Source organism: Glossina fuscipes, unplaced genomic scaffold (assembly GCF_014805625.2).
Source record: "Glossina fuscipes isolate IAEA_lab_2018 unplaced genomic scaffold, Yale_Gfus_2 3, whole genome shotgun sequence".
Classification (NCBI taxonomy): domain Eukaryota; kingdom Metazoa; phylum Arthropoda; class Insecta; order Diptera; family Glossinidae; genus Glossina; species Glossina fuscipes.
In genome coordinates this window covers 2,371,014-2,388,657 of record NW_023998417.1, presented here as the reverse complement: position 1 = coordinate 2,388,657, position 17,644 = coordinate 2,371,014, and the positions used below count along the sequence as shown (strand labels likewise).

The window sequence follows — 17,644 nt, the reverse complement described above, 5'->3', positions numbered from 1 at the left end:
ACACACACACACACACTTACTAATAATTTCGTTTAGTTTGACCGTTGCGGTATATAATGCTTAAGATGTTTAGGAATTCGCGATAATTGAATTCTAAATCAAGACCACGTTGCACACCGAAGCATTTGAAAACGGCTTCAAATTCACGGCTACTGATCATGTAATGCATATCACGTACCGTTAGGCCGCGTATTAATTGATTTTTACGTATGGTACCGCAATTTTCACGATCGAAATCTTTAAAGACCGAACTTAAATTGGAGATCTCATCCGGTTTACGTGCCAACTTCATAAGTGCTTGCGAGCAAATGGTACGTTCCTCAAAGTTCATAAAGCATTCCACACAATCCAAGTTAGCTAAATGTACAAGAGGTACAGCGATAATCTCATTATCACCGGTAACCGTTTCGATTTGTACAAATATTTCATCAAGAGCTTTGCAAAAGTCCCGATATAGTACACAGCAGGCGCGTTTTGGCGAACGGAATCTAAAAAAAAAATTGAAAAAACAAGTCGATAACATAAGATAATGTGTGCAAAGCTAAAGGACACTGCTCGACTTACATTTTGCATATAGTGTCCATTTCTTTAGGAGTCATCTTAATGTTGGCATTATCAATACCACGACGGAAATCGACTTCGAGAATTTCTCCTTCACGATGACGATCAAAGTCTTGCAAAAAGTCTATTACCGGTATACTCTTGACAGTGGCCTGTCGTTTGGCCTTCGTAAGTAATTGTATAACGTGCTCTTCGTTTTCGGTGTCGGCGGCATTATTTTTAAATGAAAGACACGCTGCCTGCAAACTGGCCGGTGGCATCAATTTCGGTATTGCATATTCGGCCGGATCGGCGTCTTCCAGGAATCGTGTATAATTGAAACCTAACTCATTGCCATACCGATCGATCAAAGCGTTCAACTCATCATTTGATAATAAAATACCATTGGTAGTGAAAATTTGATTAGCTTGTCGGCAGTGTATATGCCCGGAATTAATTCTAATAGAAAGAAATTTATAATAATACAAATTAGTAAAAAAAAAGCAATATTTCTTTGATATTTGTGATGGTTTTGGGCCGAGCCTTTACTTATCATAATTCTTGAAGAACGGATGCAAGTGAAGTCTGCGGTTGCGTATACGTATTTGAATTTTCCTAATCGCTTCCTCGCAAAGATCGCGCGTTTTTTCACTAACTTCTTGCCAATCCAATGAGCCTCTACGAGGCATTTCTTTTATATTCTTTGGCGGTGATTCAACCTGCTTTAATGGAGTCTTTTCCAGTCTCTTGATTGTGAAAACTGTAGATAAAAAAACCAAAAAAAAAAAGACAGAGGTAGAAATGATTCTTGGTACAATTTAAACTGAACTTACCGCGATCAACTTCGTCTTCGAAAATACGCCACATGATACGATTTGTATCAATTGGATCTCGATAGCGGTAACATAATAATTGAAAATCACGTTGAGTAATGTATTTACCCACACCCATGTTATGTAGAGCACGTTCAAATTGATTTATTGTCACTGTGCCGGTATGCAAAAGATCGAAACCCTCAAGAAATTCCCTAATACGTACGCGATTTTTATACACTTGATGTTGAATGCAAACGACTACATCGCAATCGGTTCTATTTTCTTTGGGATGATCGCAATAATCTTTGAATATCCGTTGAGCCATATTTGTGCCCTCTACGGGTGGCAATTCCGGCAATTCCAAATCGATTATACAACCAGGAAAATCTTTTACGATTTGCTTAAGTAAAATGAAGAAGGAAAAGACGAAGATGAAAGAAGAAAAATCATTTTTCATATAGAAAAAGAGTATGAAGAATATGTTAAAAACTAACCTGAGCATTATCGGTAAGATTTCTTTGTTTCAGATATTCGATAATGCTTTCAATATGCGTAATGAAAGCGACATAATTGACCATATATGAGTCTTTTAAATATCGTTTCAATAGCAATAGGAAATCATTATCCGAAACGGGAATTTTTAAGAAATGCAAAACTCTGGAGAAATGCGAAACAGTTACGGTGCCTACGTTGTTCGAAATCTATCGCATTAAATATATTTAATAAGATATGCTGTAAAGGTTAATAAACGGTAAGATAATCGTACCAGTTCGTAATCTTGAAAGTATGGCTTTAAAGGTAAATGACTGACTAAAGCAATTTTTATTAAAATCAAACATATTTGTCGCCGATCTTCTGGCCTTGGGATAACATTAACATGCATCGGATCATTCCACTCCAAGCCAGTGGCTAAATCTTTCTTTTGGAATTTATCATGATCTGGCCAGAATAGATAAAACATTGGAAATTTATGATGTGTGCGAGTAAGGTGATAGAGAGAGAGATAAAGAGAGAGGGAGAAATAGTGATATAGAGCGGGAGATAGAGACAGATAGAGATAGAGAGAGATAGAGAGAGATAGAGAGAGATAGAGAGAGATAGAGAGAGAGAGAGATAGATAGAGAGAGAGATAGATAGAGAGAGAGGGTGGATTGAGAGAGAGAGAGAGAGAGAGATAGACAGACAGACAGGGATAGAGAGACACAGACAGGTAGATAAGATAGATAGAGATATAGATAGAGAGGTATATAGATAGAGAGAGAGGGGTAGGGATAGAGATAAAAGCAGACTGACAGACGGAGGGAGATAGAGCGACAGAGAGAGATAGAGAGAGATAGAAAGAGATAGAAATAGAGAGATAGAGAGAGCGAGCGACAGAGAGAGATAGAAAGAGATAGAAAGAGATAAAAATAGAGAGAGAGAGAGAGAGAGAGAGAGCGAGAGAGCGAGAGAGAGATAGCAAGAGATAAATGAAAACTTACTTTCACTACACACTACTTTACAAAATTGCTTATAGACTACACGACCATCTCTTAGACGAAAATAATCCGTAACTTCTCTTAGCTCGAAATCGGATAAACCAATAATCCGTTTGTATTTACCCAAAATAGCGCTGAAAAGAGATTCTTTAAAAGTCGCATCGTCAATTTACGTCAGTTAAGAGAAACGTGTAGAGAGAACTGAAAAATTCAATTTAATTTCAATTATTTATCATTTTACCTGATATTAAACCCTTTCCCTTGGGATCGTGTGGGCAAAATTCGGCACATATATCAAAACCATAACGAAATATAGCATCCTGGATTTTACGGCAAGCCTTCCAAATTTCGTTTAGATTTAAATTGACCTAAACATAACGTAGCATTAGTAGTTAGTTAGTATTATTTGAAGTCTTGCTTCGAACGGAACTCACTCTTTCTTCGTCGATGCCTTCCATTACTTTTAATTGATTTTTTATAAAAAATTTATTTTTATTTTTTGATTTTTTACAGCTATATATAAAAATGAAAAAATAGAAATGAAACCTAAAACAATGAAAAATTTAATGCAATCAAAAAAAAAAATGTGTGAACATTTCAAAATTGAAGACAAACTGACAACAAATTCTATTATGTGTATGCGATCTATATGTTTTTATACCCTACATGACTTGGAGGAGAGGACATATTAAATTAGTGCGCATGTATGTAACACACGAAAGGGCTTAAGATAGACCCCAGCTTTTGTTATACCGATCGATTAAGAAACATAATCTGAATTTTGGATACTTGACACTTTGACATATGGAACTCTTTACGATTTTTTTCGAATTAGTTTGTATGTGTGCTCTAATTGGGCAATTTTGCTCTTTACTATGCCTAATCATTTTTCGATCGCTCTCAATCTCAGGATTGGTATTGATGCACTGGAAAAATTCGACTCTACAGGGGGATCAAGCTGGTTGTATGCCGGTCACTAAAGATAGTAAAACCAAAAACAAAAAATTGTTTCCAATTGGAATCATTGGAGGCATATTTTAGACGAAAAAATGTGTTTCGGGACCCTTATACGGAATACACAGTAGTCCAATAAAGTCTATATACGGTACCGAAAATTGAGATTTCTCTTATTGAAAACTGCATTTACAGGTTAAGTACTGAAAAGGGTCATTAGATCTTAAAATACTTCGAACGGTTTCGCGATGAATATTAATTGGCGTAATTGGTAATATCAACAGTACTATTTATGGGTCCATTTGTTGCAATTCTAATAATACCTGTTTTTTCACGCTCTGTAAGTTCTGTAGACATCATGGGTCGAAGGAGACCATAGGCAGGTAGGGTATAGAAAGACCCAGGGGCGCAAGGGATGTTCGTTCGGTAGGTTAGATTACGTTCTTCCGCTTATTTGTCAAAGAGTAAGTACGTGGTGTTCTTCTAGTTGTAATAATCGGGCCATCGTCACACATGTCCCACATCTCACGAACTAGCTAGCTCAGCAAAGTCGCGTGCATTGGCCTCATACGTCGTCAATCCTCCTTAAGTGGCGCTTTCGACTTGCCCTAAAATTTAATGGAATTAATAGTTTTCTATAAGCAAACAGAAAGGATATAGGCAGTAACGTTACATAAGAACGGCATGTGGACTTTTGCGCCCATTTTATTAAAAAAATTATTAAAATTTTTAAAATGTTTTTTTGATTGGTTTATTTGCCTTGACCATCTCCGCTTTACTTTGGTTACGACGGACTACAAATATTAAAAAGCGGTTATTATCACCGTTGTTACCCGTTAGTAATTGTAATAAAAAAGCCCTAACGACGCCAAGATGCAAACAGTTTAGATTTGAAATTAATTTTAGTTAAAATAAATTTGAAAAAAAAAAAAGAGAAAATGAAAAGATGAGATTTTCTGTCACAATTAAGCATTTATTACGTTTTATGCGTATTTTTTGTACATAAGCATACCTTTGCATCTTACATTTGAATGTAAATATCACCATGACGATGATATTCTAATTTTTAATAAGAAATGAAAAAAATAATCTTCTCGTTTAATGAAAAAAAAAAAAAAAGAAAATATTTAAATGGATTGAAAAGCTTGTATGTTACTCAAGACGATACAAACCTTTTATGATTCTCTCGAAACGGAAGCGACATAATTAATATTGTAATAATAATTTTTCTGAGAGGAATGTAAGCATAGCCTGTCAAAAGACAATTGCTATTCCTGGGATTCTAAATGCTAGAATAAATATTATTTTCTCGTTTCTTGTTGTCCTTATTTGTTCAGGATCTTGAATGAGAATGAAAGTCAAAGTTGATTTTCACAAAAGGCAGAGCGAAGTCCCTATGCGAGGTACGAGGGTACATATCATTTTACGTTACTTCTGAATCGTTTCCATGATTTGTAGTCATTATGAGTGGGTTGACAGATTCGCTCGTAAAGATCTTGTGAATTCCACATGCTTTTGCCGCCAGTCTTCAAGAAGAAATGCCTCGAGTTCTCTGTCTTTGAAAATTTGCTCTTTTCTGATGTCTTCGGTATCAAAATCAACGTTTTTGAAGAGTTGAAACCATTTATGAGACATTTTTTATCACTAATAGTGGCTGCGTCATAAGTATTTGGGAGACTTCCCCGCAGATGACGAAGGATTTCGCTGAGACTTACAATCGCGAATAACTTCACTAGGCTACGGTTCGATGGGTTTATGTTGACAAATGCTCAAATACCTTATTATAATGGGTGATGTAAAAGGTTTTCGCGGTTTTTCTGACTTCTTTTGAGCTCCTTTTTGTAGCCTGCTCTTTTCAAATGATTCAAAACTGCCGTGTGGTTGGTGTTTAGCGCCTCCGTTATCTCCAGACAGTTTCCGTATCGGTCTTGTTTCATCGGTTGCAAAATTTTAACGACTTTTTCAGTATGTAGCCGAGCAAAGTGAAGTGCATCATTGACACCGCACTGCTGCTTCTTTCGTTCGCTCAGAGCACTCTCACCGTACACTTCGCATATTTTTTTAAACATTTAAAATTTTTCTGGTACTTTTTCCACAAACTATTAATAGTGGTCTTTGGCTTCCAGTAAATTGACCGGGACGAATAAATGCTTCGTCTTAACCGTAAATAATATTTTAAATTATTTGTGACTTACAATGCGAAGAAATAATGAAACAATAAATTGGCTTTAGGTTCTTTGACATTAGGAACGAATTACCGTTTGGAAATAAAACCCTAATGCATCATATTATAATGATGATGATGATGATGATGATGATGATGATGATGATGATAAGAGATCCTGCTCATAAACGCGCAAATGTAATTCTTCTTTGTTCAAGTGAAGGGTCAATCTAGAAAAAGGTTCATATGGTTCATTACGGATTTCAGCGCAAATGCACAAAAGCCATTTATTATAATGTAATAACGTGACAAAAGATATGACATAATGTAAAAATACACACAAAAACACACACGCACACACGCACACACGCAAATGTATATATGCTTGAGCAGTGGGCAGCTACAAGGAATCAAGTGATGAAGTAACATTACTGAAGACAAATGAAAGTTCTTACTTTAAGACTGCTTGTAATCCGCTTCACTTTTGGGTTACAATTCACAACTCCAACATGTCTCTGACATCCTTTGTCTGTTTCGTCAGCAAGTTAAACTCTTCTCATGTTGAGATGCGTGTGTTTTATGTATGTGCACTTGAATTTCTATTTATTTTTGTGTATGAACATATATAATGAGCGTGTAGATGTATGTGGTCAACATTGTCCTAGCTGACTTTAGGACATTTATACGTATATATCATTTATATATCAACATAGGTGAAATATTAATCTAAAAATAGAAAATTATCTCCAAGACGAATTCTGATGAACAACATTTTTGAGTAAGTGACACGGTTATACGGTTAAATCATCTAACCGATTAAAGATGTGTTTAAAGTGTCATTAATTTAAAAAGTTTTTTTCTCCTTTTTTTTTTTTTTTAGAAGACTTTAACGTGAACTTTTTGCTTTTTGTACCGATTGTCTCTTAAAGTGACGATGACTTCTAGAGATAGAACAACATTGATTCAATAGTGATTAAACATATGGCCAGCATTACGCCGACTAGAAATATAGTAAGATTGGAAGATATATAGAGTGGCAATGGCGTGAATATATCTAACGTACTTTTTGACTGAGCTGAATATAGAAAGCAGAAAAAACAAATAGATAGATAGAGACAAACAGGGGGAGCGAGAGAAAGAGAGAAAGAGAGAAAGAGAGAGAAAGAGAAAGAAAGAGAGAGAAAGAGAGAAAGAGAGAAAGAGAGAGAGAGAGAGAGAAAGAGAGAAAGAGAGAAAGAGAGAGAGAGAGAGAGAGAGAAAGAAAGAAAGAAAGAAAGAAAGAAAGAAAGAGAGAGAGAGTGAGAGAGAGAGTGATAACAGGAGACAAAGCGGGGAAAGAGAGAGGGCGATGGAGCGAGAGAGAGAGTGAGGAGCGAGAAAGGAATGGTTAGGAAGAGAGAGAGAGAGAGAGAGAGAGAGAGAGAAAGAAAGAAAGAAAGAAAGAAAGAGAGAGAGAGTGAGAGAGAGAGTGATAACAGGAGACAAAGCGGGGAAAGAGAGAGGGCGATGGAGCGAGAGAGAGAGTGAGGAGCGAGAAAGGAATGGTTAGGGAGAGAGAGAGAGAGAGAGAGAGAGAGATAGAAAGAGAGAAAGAGACACAGAGAGTGACTAATGATAAATATGCTTCTCAGGACAGGCAAGCATGGTATATTATGGTTTGGCTCCAACCAGCCAAGTGTTGGCTGATGAATGCAAAGAGTCAAGATATCGTGACTTTTCAGTACAAACTACATCATATGGAAATGTTCACATTGCTAACTTCGAATTTTCTCATCTCTTCGCTGTGTTTCCACCGGACATTATTCCTTCCGATTAACATGGACTTCAATCGATGACTTATTGTTTGACCGAATAGTGCTTCGACTTCTTAAAGAGCTACGAGTCCAAGTCAAGTTCAACTTGAAAGCACTTATCAAAGCTTTTTCACAAAATTTGAATCGTCACTATGCACAGCAGGTGAATGAGTATTTTCTCCTTACTTTCCATTTATTATAAAAAGATTACATAATTGCTGACTAAATTGCATAATTTTATTTAATGGTAATTGTGTTCCCGTGAAAAAAGGTATTCAAAGGAATGGATAATATTATCCTTAGATAACTAAGTTTTAATGACACTTCATTTCAAAAAAAAAAAAAAAAAAAAAAACAATAAGAAAACTATAAAACTCGGCCATTATGCTAATGAATCTGTTGGCAAACACACTCAAACGAGTGTTTCTAATCATGTGCTGGCACGCAAGAAGAAAAGAAACAAATAAATGTACTTTTACTTTAAAATGAAATAAAATTTTAAATTTAATTTCTTGAACAACTTGAAGACTTTACTCACAAATATTATCGTTCGACAAATGAACGAACGAATGACTGTAAAATGCAATATATGTAACCCTTCGCATATCAATTTGCCGGAAAAATTCTTGTAAATTAATCAATCGGGAATTGGTGTTAAAATCAGGCAAATAAAATTATTTCCTATTCTCGGACGTATGTTTATGTCATTCATAGACTTAACCAAAATTTTGTACGGAAATTATTATAGTTTGATTTATAGCTTACGGTTTACGCTTAAAATGTGTTTAAATATTTTATGTTTGCTTAAAAACCACAAACAAGCATAAAATTTTATTTAAGTTATCCGTAATATGTTCACCGCATTCAAAACTGTAAACTTGTGTGAAAAGGGGTACAATTTTCTTTTTCTTTGCCTGAACGTATGCTTATGCTTCGAAGGAAGCTTCCTTTGTATGTATGGTTAAGCATTTAGTTAGTGGGTATGTGTGCGTTTAGAATTATTTGTATCTTGTAATCAATTCCCACACATTTCTGCTTGATGAGCACAAATAATATTTAACAAGATTTTGGCATTTAGCTTAAAGGCTTTTCCCCTTCACCCTTAATATTCTCTCGATTATATTCCGCTCGGTTGTGTTTTGTGCACGCAAAACCGGATAAACACAGAAGACATTGAAAATGACAAGTTTTCACTCACTACTCAACGACGATGCACTTAATTGTATTGTGGTAGTTACAATATGTGCATATGTGGTCGTAATGGTCTAAATATATAAATATATCTACATATATATATGTGCGTGTGTGATTACAACGTCACCGACATATACGCTTAATCAACTTACAACAAATGAATTTCATATAAAGGGCGAAATATGATTTCCTTACATAAGCGAGCATACAGATAAATACTTCTTTACGAATTTTGGAGGAAAACATTTTCGATTCATCTCTCTTTCTTTCTCTCTCTCTGTCATTTCATTATTTTCGATTCTTTTTATTCCTGGCACCACTGGAGTGAGGAGTCCCTAAAGCAATATTTTAGGTTCGGACAGATAGCGAGACTGGCCTATTGTGGGTGTTCACTGGTGGCTGTGGTCTGCCTAAAATAGCCGTATGAACATGTTCGTATGCTCGGGTCTTTGATCGTTAGAAAAGTTTTTGAGAAATACTGCATGCCCATATTCTTGGCGCCTGCTCGCTCAAAAAACTAAATCATCTGACGAGTAAGCTATTAGTGCTTCTTCAAAATGTTACACAATTCAATATCAAGTTACATGATACCATTTGAAGTTCCATCGGTTGTGTGCATTATATGTTACTTTTCGCTGAAATCTACTTAAAGACAGAGCTCGGTAAAGCTAAAATTCTCCCCTCGCATTATGAGGTGTTTACGAGAACCATTTGTTAGAATAGGAAGCGGAATTTTATTGTTGTACATAGCTCGCTAATGACACTTATAGCCGAAGTTCGTAAGTGAGTTTATTGAGCTTGCTGATTTTAGGTGACTTGATTCACCTTTTCTCTCTTGGGAAAAAGAAGAAAACTTAGGCTATTCCACGTCAATTCACGGTTTATTCACAAGATTTTTTTGCGTAGATTTTTGAATTATATTCATATCAGCTAAGTGATGTCTAGAACACTTTATATATTATGATTCCAATGAGAATTTATTAGATCTTGTGATTTTTAATGAGATCAATCTGTGTGTTCCGCGGCTTTAGCTATTATTTGTCCATACAACGGTCACCATGTTACTTTCCTCCTACTATTTAATATTTGATTTATTACTTTGGTCTGTAACATAAGAAATTAGGCAGCACCGATATATGAAAGATTTTAATTCGATATACCTATGTTCTTATGGCAATCCGTCTCGCCTACTGGCGAATAGATAAAACTCAAGCTTTATATAGCAGTTATTGATAGATCACCAAGACAATGGTTGTAAGATATTTACAAGAATCGAAATTGTTTGTCGTCTTTCGTCAGAACTCTCATAGCTGCAAAAATTTATATAAAAGACGATGCTTAGCACACAGACTAGACGCACAGCTAAAGTTAGGTAATTATGAGCAAACATTGTGTTTTATGCATCCACGAAGGTAGTAGTATCATATAGTCATCTTAAAACGAATGTAGTTTTCTTACTCCGTTCATTTCTTTTTTTTTTTTTTGTAACATTGTAAAACATTAACCATAAGACAGTAAAAATCAAAAGCCATAAGACAGAATCACTTCTGTTCTAAGCATAAATAGATCTGAAATGTCAACAATAGCATATTGTTGTGGTTATTTTCATTTATGCAAGATAACAATTTACTCTTATGTATGTATATACGAATAAACAAACGGACATATTTATCTATGAGGTTAAAATATGAAAGGGTTGAAAAGGTCTAGGAGTTTAATTTATGTTGTAAGGATGATTGGATTTGTTTGTAACCTCATATTTTACTGTGGCTTTCTGTTTGAATATCAATTGTGTTTATCAAATATGTATATGTATGTAAACTTATCACATGAACGCACGCATACCTGTACAAATATAGTTTCGTTCTTGTCATGTCGTACCGTCATTAATGTAATGTAAAATTAGGTATAACGCTTAACGCCAGAGTCATACAGGAACCGCAATTGTGTAGCCGCATTATTTTTATACCTAACACCCGAAGGGTGATGTGTATGTTTGTTTTGCCAAAACGTTTGCAACGGCCCAGTAGAAAGCTGCACAGATTCCAAAAAGTATATATATTCTTGATCAGCATCAAAATTTGATTCGATTTGAGCATATCCGTTTGTCTGGTTGTCCATTTGTCCGTTGTAAACATTCTCTTGAGGCTATAAACATTGGAAGCTCTTGCATATAAGTCGATATTGACAATTGGCCAAATCAAAAATTGCAATGCATAGTCTATGGGCAATGCTGTAGTGGCATTATAAAAATTTTGAAAGGTCGACTACACCTACCAAATATTGTAGTGTATCAAAATTACATTTTGGTTAGGTTCAAATTTGGAATGCACCTGAGAATAACCGTCAGTTCGTTTGAATATCTGTTTGTCCGTTTAATTGTGTAGTCTCGGTGGTAAACATTCTCCCGTTCGCAAAAAAAAGGATATATCGCCTATAAACTCACAAAGAAATTTGAAAGCGAGCTACCCGTTTTCAAAGCACACGCCTATGACGCCCACATGCTTATGCGACAAAAATGTTTATTTTGAAAATAAAAAAATCAGTCTCGCCCTCAGCATATTATAAAGCTTTCTTTGTCTTATTTAGGATAACGGTGATGGGTATAAAAAGATTCGATCCCGACCGAATATAATTTTATTACTTGTTTAAATTAAAGTATAAATTGCAAACTTCATAATGCTTACATTAAATGACACACTTATATAAATATTAATTACATATTTATATAATATATTATAGCACAGGATATTCAAATTCAAATTGATGTACAAACAAAAGTCAATGCGGAGATAAGTGTTTGTTATGTAAAGATTAAAAAAATAAATTATGATTAAAAAAATATTTATGTCTCATTATTTTTCTCAAACTTTAATGTTCATAATTCTAAAATTACTTTATTTGAATTCTTATTGCTGTGAAAAATTCATTTATTTGTTCCCGATTGACTAGATATCGCTTAATAACTAGCTTCTATGGGCCAATAGACCCATGAGTTTTTCTCTTTCGCTGCAATGAATACCCTTTCAGTATCAATTCCATCAAGTTTGCGTTTAATCACGAGTGGTGTGAAACACGCTGATGGCTGAAGACAGACGTATGGAGTGGCCATAGCCTGGAGGGTATATGCCTGATCGGTAAATGTTATGCCTTTACCGGGCGAGCGCATGCTAAACATACGCCGGCCATACACCAAATGCAATTGAAATATGAACTATGCCAAATGGTACCTTCCTGCGGAAAATAATTGAAAAAAGCGTCCATTAGTTTCAGGCGAAAAAAGTTGATTCATTTTTTTCGGTAGCTCATCTCTTCCCTTTCACATGTACGCCCATGTTCATTTTCCACAAAGTATGATGTAATAACATACTGCCAACCCGGCACTGTCACTTATTGGGGTTGAAAAGCTTCTTCGTCTACTTTTTGTTTTTTTTTATGTGAATTTTTCTCTATAATGGAAATTTCACCTTCTTATCTTAGTAATGCTTTTTCCCGTAATTGCTTAATCTTTACGACGATTACAAGCTTGTCATATTTTAAACCCACTTCCAAATTATTCTAAGGATACCCTTAGCTACCTCATTTTGCTTGTATTCACAATTTGAGTTTGTCTGACGAGCGTAACTAATTTTGTTAATTATGTTCGGAGTTCTTGTAATAGGCCGATGTATGTCGACATGTAATATCTAAAATGAGTTCAAAACGAAGTAATTCGTTTGCGCCGAAAAAAGTCCTGATTATCTTTTCTATAAACTGACTGAATGCCCAGTATGAAAATGATTATTATAATTTGTATTTTTTTTTACATTGTCCTGCCCCTAACTAATTGGCCAATCAACATTGATTGTACATATTTAAATTATATTTTGTTTCTTGTACTATTAAATAACATAGAGCATCTCTAATCTTATAAGAAATTATATATGTGTATTTGTGCGAAAAAGTATTATTCTCATATATGAATATAAAGGCATTAAAGGCATTCTTTTACCTTCATCTTCCGCTCCTTAACATTGCTAGGAAAGTAAAAACAAAAAACTTTCCTGATACTACTTTAATTACAGATCTTCTCTTTGTGTTGTCCCTTTTTAAAGAGCAATTCGTATACCATATAATAACAATGTATTTTGTGTACTCATTTAGGGCAAATTTTATTAAAGCTAAACACACACACACACACACAAACTCTGCTGTTAGAAAATAAGTTCTCAATTATGACTAAAGCAAAGAAGATATGTGAAACTTCTTTCAAGCAACTTAAAAATTTCTTAAACGAATATAATAAAATTATTACAAAGTGTTAGAAGATATATGTGAAAAAATATAAGAAAACAGTTATGAATCATTATGAAGAAAATGTACAAAAGTTTATTTCAATTAAAGCAGCAAAAATTATTAAAATCTTAAGAGATAAAATTTTATTTGGTTTTATTTTGAGTGTGAAATATTATTACTCGTTACATATTGAGTGAGTTCGGTGTTTTCACAATAAAAGAGACTCGTTAATGCTACGATAATAATTTCTATTTGGAACATACGCATATATGTAGTGTAGTACAAATCAAAGTTCGTGTTAGGGCAGGGAATGGTTTTCAATAATAATTTTTTAATTGTAATTATTTTCGTTAGTAAGGATGCCGGCATTTAATATACACATACTATCAGATCAAAATTCAAACAATTGATTTCTTTAACAAATTATGCACGCAAGCATTTGTGACTTATCGTTTTATGATCTCCTTCAATGCATTGAAAATAGAGAGAAAAAAAGAAATCTTAATTCCTAATCATCTCTTTCCTCTCTGCCCGCTTCTATGCAGTTACTAATGAGTTGCAATAATACTGCGATATCGATGAATTTGTTCTCTTCTCGCCAAAAACATAATAGAATTCTGTAAATTGCGTATCAACGAATAGGCAGGAGTAAGTGTTTCTAACACTTTATTATTACTAATTAGTTCTTATTTGCAGAGGACATGTGAAGGGTGTGTGAAATAATTGCGGGACGTTTTAAGCAAATGTTTATTAAGTAAGTTCTTAAAATTTTGTTATACGAATGGTAAATAAATAATAATAAATGGAAAATAAAAATTTATGTCGGGTTTAAATCGGAAAAAAGGAAAAATGTAACATTTCAGTCTATTCGTTTTATAAGCAAGTAAAATTTAGTGAAAATTTATGAAAAAAAAAAGAAAATGGAGACAATCGTGTGGAGTCGTGTATATTTCGGTTATGTTAAAAGATATTCTTCGGAGCACGTGGCAAAAAAATTTTCAATGCTTTGCAAAGCAAACGTTGATGTTATGCAAACATACGAACGTACAAGTGTGTCGTTAACAAGACAACTGATGTAGGTAAGGCCGTTCGCGTAATAGTTATTCGTGCAAAATCGTAATTGTTGTCGATAAAGCAAAATAATTTTTAATTGTAATGGACATAAAAAAGTGATTATTTGAACATTTTTGTGGAAAAGGCTTAAGAAAGGTGAAAGTCTGCTTATGATGTTAAAATTGTTCTTTGAAATGTAACAATAAATTCATAGGTAACACAACTGTTCTTGGCGCAACGTCTGTCCGCTAGAAAAGTGATTTCGTTATATTACATTAAAACTGATTGATAGTTTTTGGTATTGTGGTAGTAACTATTGTTGTTGTGCCAATTAAGTCTTTTCTAAAAATCTCATTAGAAATTGTATCGCAAACGATCACAATGTTTGTATGTTCGTAGATACGTATTATGTTTTCGTTTTTGTTTACTTCGCTACATATAAATACATCCGTCAAGCTTTTGTATATATAAATACATGTTAACGCAGTCTTTTAAAAGGTAAGTTGTTACATATTTACTCATATTGTTATAAAAAAACTTTATATATGTTTTTTGTTGCTTGAGATATTCTTAAAGATGATTTTTTCATGTTACATTTTGAATGAAATGTAGAATAAAGATTTTTTATTGCTCTTTGACAATATAAACATTAATATATGCTAACTAATACTAAATCTTACAAATTAAACCTTTGGCTGCAAATTTAAGACTACATCAATTAAGAAAAATGTGGCAAAGCATAGATGGTTTCCTTAATTCTGGTCAATTAGAATAACAGGTGTGAAGACAAAAACATCGAAGAAGTGGAGGAATTTAGTCCGTTAACGCCACTAAAAGAGTTTCGCTAATTTTCAAAGATATCTGGACATAGGTAAAGAGAGGGAGATTGATGGACAGGGAGAGGGAGAGAGTCTACATAAAACACTTTGTTGCTTCAATTTGATTCTTTCGTTCTTGTAAACACAAACAAAACCCGAAATCATAATGAAATTTTAGTATTCATTTTGTTTAACCACCATAAGCAATCATTTAGATTAGAAAACGAATTGCACCATAGTGTGTCAAAGGTGCACTTCTTTTCGCTTTTATTTAACATCTTATCCAGTAAAATGAATAACAAAACAAAATCCTAATTGGTATTGGTTCCTTTTTTTCTTGGCCTTTCTCTGGAGTTACCTTTGCAGCGCCTTAATACTACGATGATAGTTAAATTGTTCTTTCCTCATTAACTGATTAAATTTGTTCATGTCCTATTAAAGCGGTAAGGAACAGTGTTTATTAGGAAATCGTTAGTAATTAGCATTTACGTCCTAAAAATTGCCAAACAGTTGAAAGAATCGTTTATTGAAAACATGAAATTATTCAAGTTTGTTAAACGCAAAAAATTGATATTAGCTCTCAGTTCATTCAGATTTTAAATAAAAAAAAAATTCGAGACAATTGTGTGTGAGAAGTTATACGCATAGGCAATTAATAAAAAAACCTGACACTGATATCACACAAACGTAGAAAACTACAAATGTTTCGTTAATGTGACAATTGTGTTGGCAAAACTTGAGCCCTAAACCCGAACTCGGCTTCCTGCATTTATACCAAACCAGCAAATGCAAATGAATGTTATTGTTCAGAATAACTTTCTTTAAAAAAAAAAAAAAAAAATCAACATTTCTTTCATTCATTTTCACCGTCCAATCAGCAAATGCACAGCGAATGCGAATATGAAAATATTCTCCATTTTATTTGTCAAATGCCAACGCAATGACAGTTACACGTTCTGACGGTATAAAAACTTAACACACTTTACCGACTGATAGTCTATTAATCGTTTTTTTTTTTCCTGTTTTGCCTGCCTTACCTATCGACAGTCGATTGTCACGGTTATTAACAGTCATTTATAATTTTGTATTGGTGTACGAACAGTTACTACTTTGTAGGCAATTTTTTCTGGCACAAGTATTTGGCGCGATAGTCTAAATCACCATGAGTTCCTCACCATCAGTTCCTCACCATGAAGGATCTGCGGCCGTGTGCTCTATCGATGCAGTATTACAATGGCAGATCCTATATAATAGACACACATTGTGTATTTTTTTTGTTTTTTTTTTTTACTATCTTTTTATTTTAATAAATGAAAGCGAGACCGACCGTTCATCATAATCAAATAATTTTAATTAAAAATTTCAAGTTTTTGCGAAAAAGTTTCAAGTAGCTTTTAAACTGCTCCTTGAACATATTAATGAGTACATTATCACATTGTAAATATACAGAAGCAAGATATATGCTGATGATTTTACATTTACTGTGCAAACTGCAACGATGCTCTTTTAACGTTTAAGCATGAGAGCATGAAATATGAACATTTATATACGTTTTGTGATGCAGAAATTACAATTTCTATAGAAAATTCATTTTCATATCCATCGTCGCAGGATGAGCGGTATATTCATTTTGTCAAAACGTTTGCAACGCCCAGAAGACCCCATCGGAAACGCTACAAAGTCTATATGTTCTTCATCAGCATCAAATTCTAAATCGATTTCGGCATGTCCGTCTGTTCGTCTGTCCATCTGTGCAATGTCTATTGTAAACATTGTCCTGCTCGCAAGCATGAAGCTATTGACTTCAAATTTGGCAAGAATATTGAAAGTTTTTGTATGCTTGTTAGTATTAAAAATGGACCGAATCCGTCGGAGGACACGCCCGCATTGACCACGCCTACTCGTTATTATAGACTATTAAAACTGAATGTTTTTTTCAAATACGTTTATAAAGCGCAAGAACAAGCTTCATAAACTCCGCAAAGTATATAGTCTGTCCATCTGTCTGTCTGCACAACTGTCTAGTATTTGTGGTAAACATTCTCCTGTTAGCGAAAATTAAGATACCGCCTACAAATTGGCAAAAGAATTTGAGAGGACACGCCTACAACGCCGTTACGCATACGGTTCAAAACCTTTTATTTTGAAAACAGAAAAATTCAATCACGCCCACTCTAAACTATAAAGCATAAAAATGTAGTTCTTTTACTTATTTTGCCTTTTTTATGATAACGGCAATGAGTGTAAAAAATTCGCTTATGACTGAATATAATTCTCTTATTTGTTTTGGTTAAAATAGCTTTGAAATATTCAATCAAACATACTCACCTGCAGGTATATATCACTCATGATACGAATTAAAGTACATCCTTGAAGAATATTGAGAGATAAACATGTTTTCTACACAATGAAAGAGGTAAACATTTCTTATGTTTATTTTTGGACCGAGAAATGCTTAGATAATAATGGTAAAGTGAAGAGATTTTGTAGAGGTCAGTGTTGGAAAATACATGATCTCTGCATTTTACTTCACTTCATTCTTATTCAAGTATTTTCATTT

General features: G+C 34.0%; 1 protein-coding gene across 2 annotated transcripts in view; it reads right to left on the bottom strand.

Annotated features, from left to right (window-relative positions):
• Nucleotides 1-15: 15 nt before the first annotated feature.
• LOC119634853 overlaps nt 16-17,644 on the bottom strand; it is a 61,596-nt gene continuing 43,967 nt past the window's right edge. Inside the window, exons 2-11 of one of the 2 annotated variants that reach the window (XM_038029260.1) lie at nt 4,111-4,395; nt 3,268-3,346; nt 3,075-3,201; nt 2,837-2,967; nt 2,122-2,294; nt 1,850-2,056; nt 1,374-1,755; nt 1,090-1,300; nt 565-999; nt 16-488 (exon numbers count right to left, since the gene is read on the bottom strand). In XM_038029260.1, coding sequence (XP_037885188.1) covers nt 20-488; nt 565-999; nt 1,090-1,300; nt 1,374-1,755; nt 1,850-2,056; nt 2,122-2,294; nt 2,837-2,967; nt 3,075-3,124 — 2,058 coding nt within the window. In that variant the 5' untranslated portion in view covers nt 3,125-3,201; nt 3,268-3,346; nt 4,111-4,395 and the 3' untranslated portion in view covers nt 16-19. Of the gene's footprint in view, nt 489-564; nt 1,000-1,089; nt 1,301-1,373; nt 1,756-1,849; nt 2,057-2,121; nt 2,295-2,836; nt 2,981-3,074; nt 3,202-3,267; nt 3,347-4,110; nt 4,396-17,644 lie in introns of both variants that reach the window. The other variant, XM_038029259.1, reaches the window with a different exon arrangement.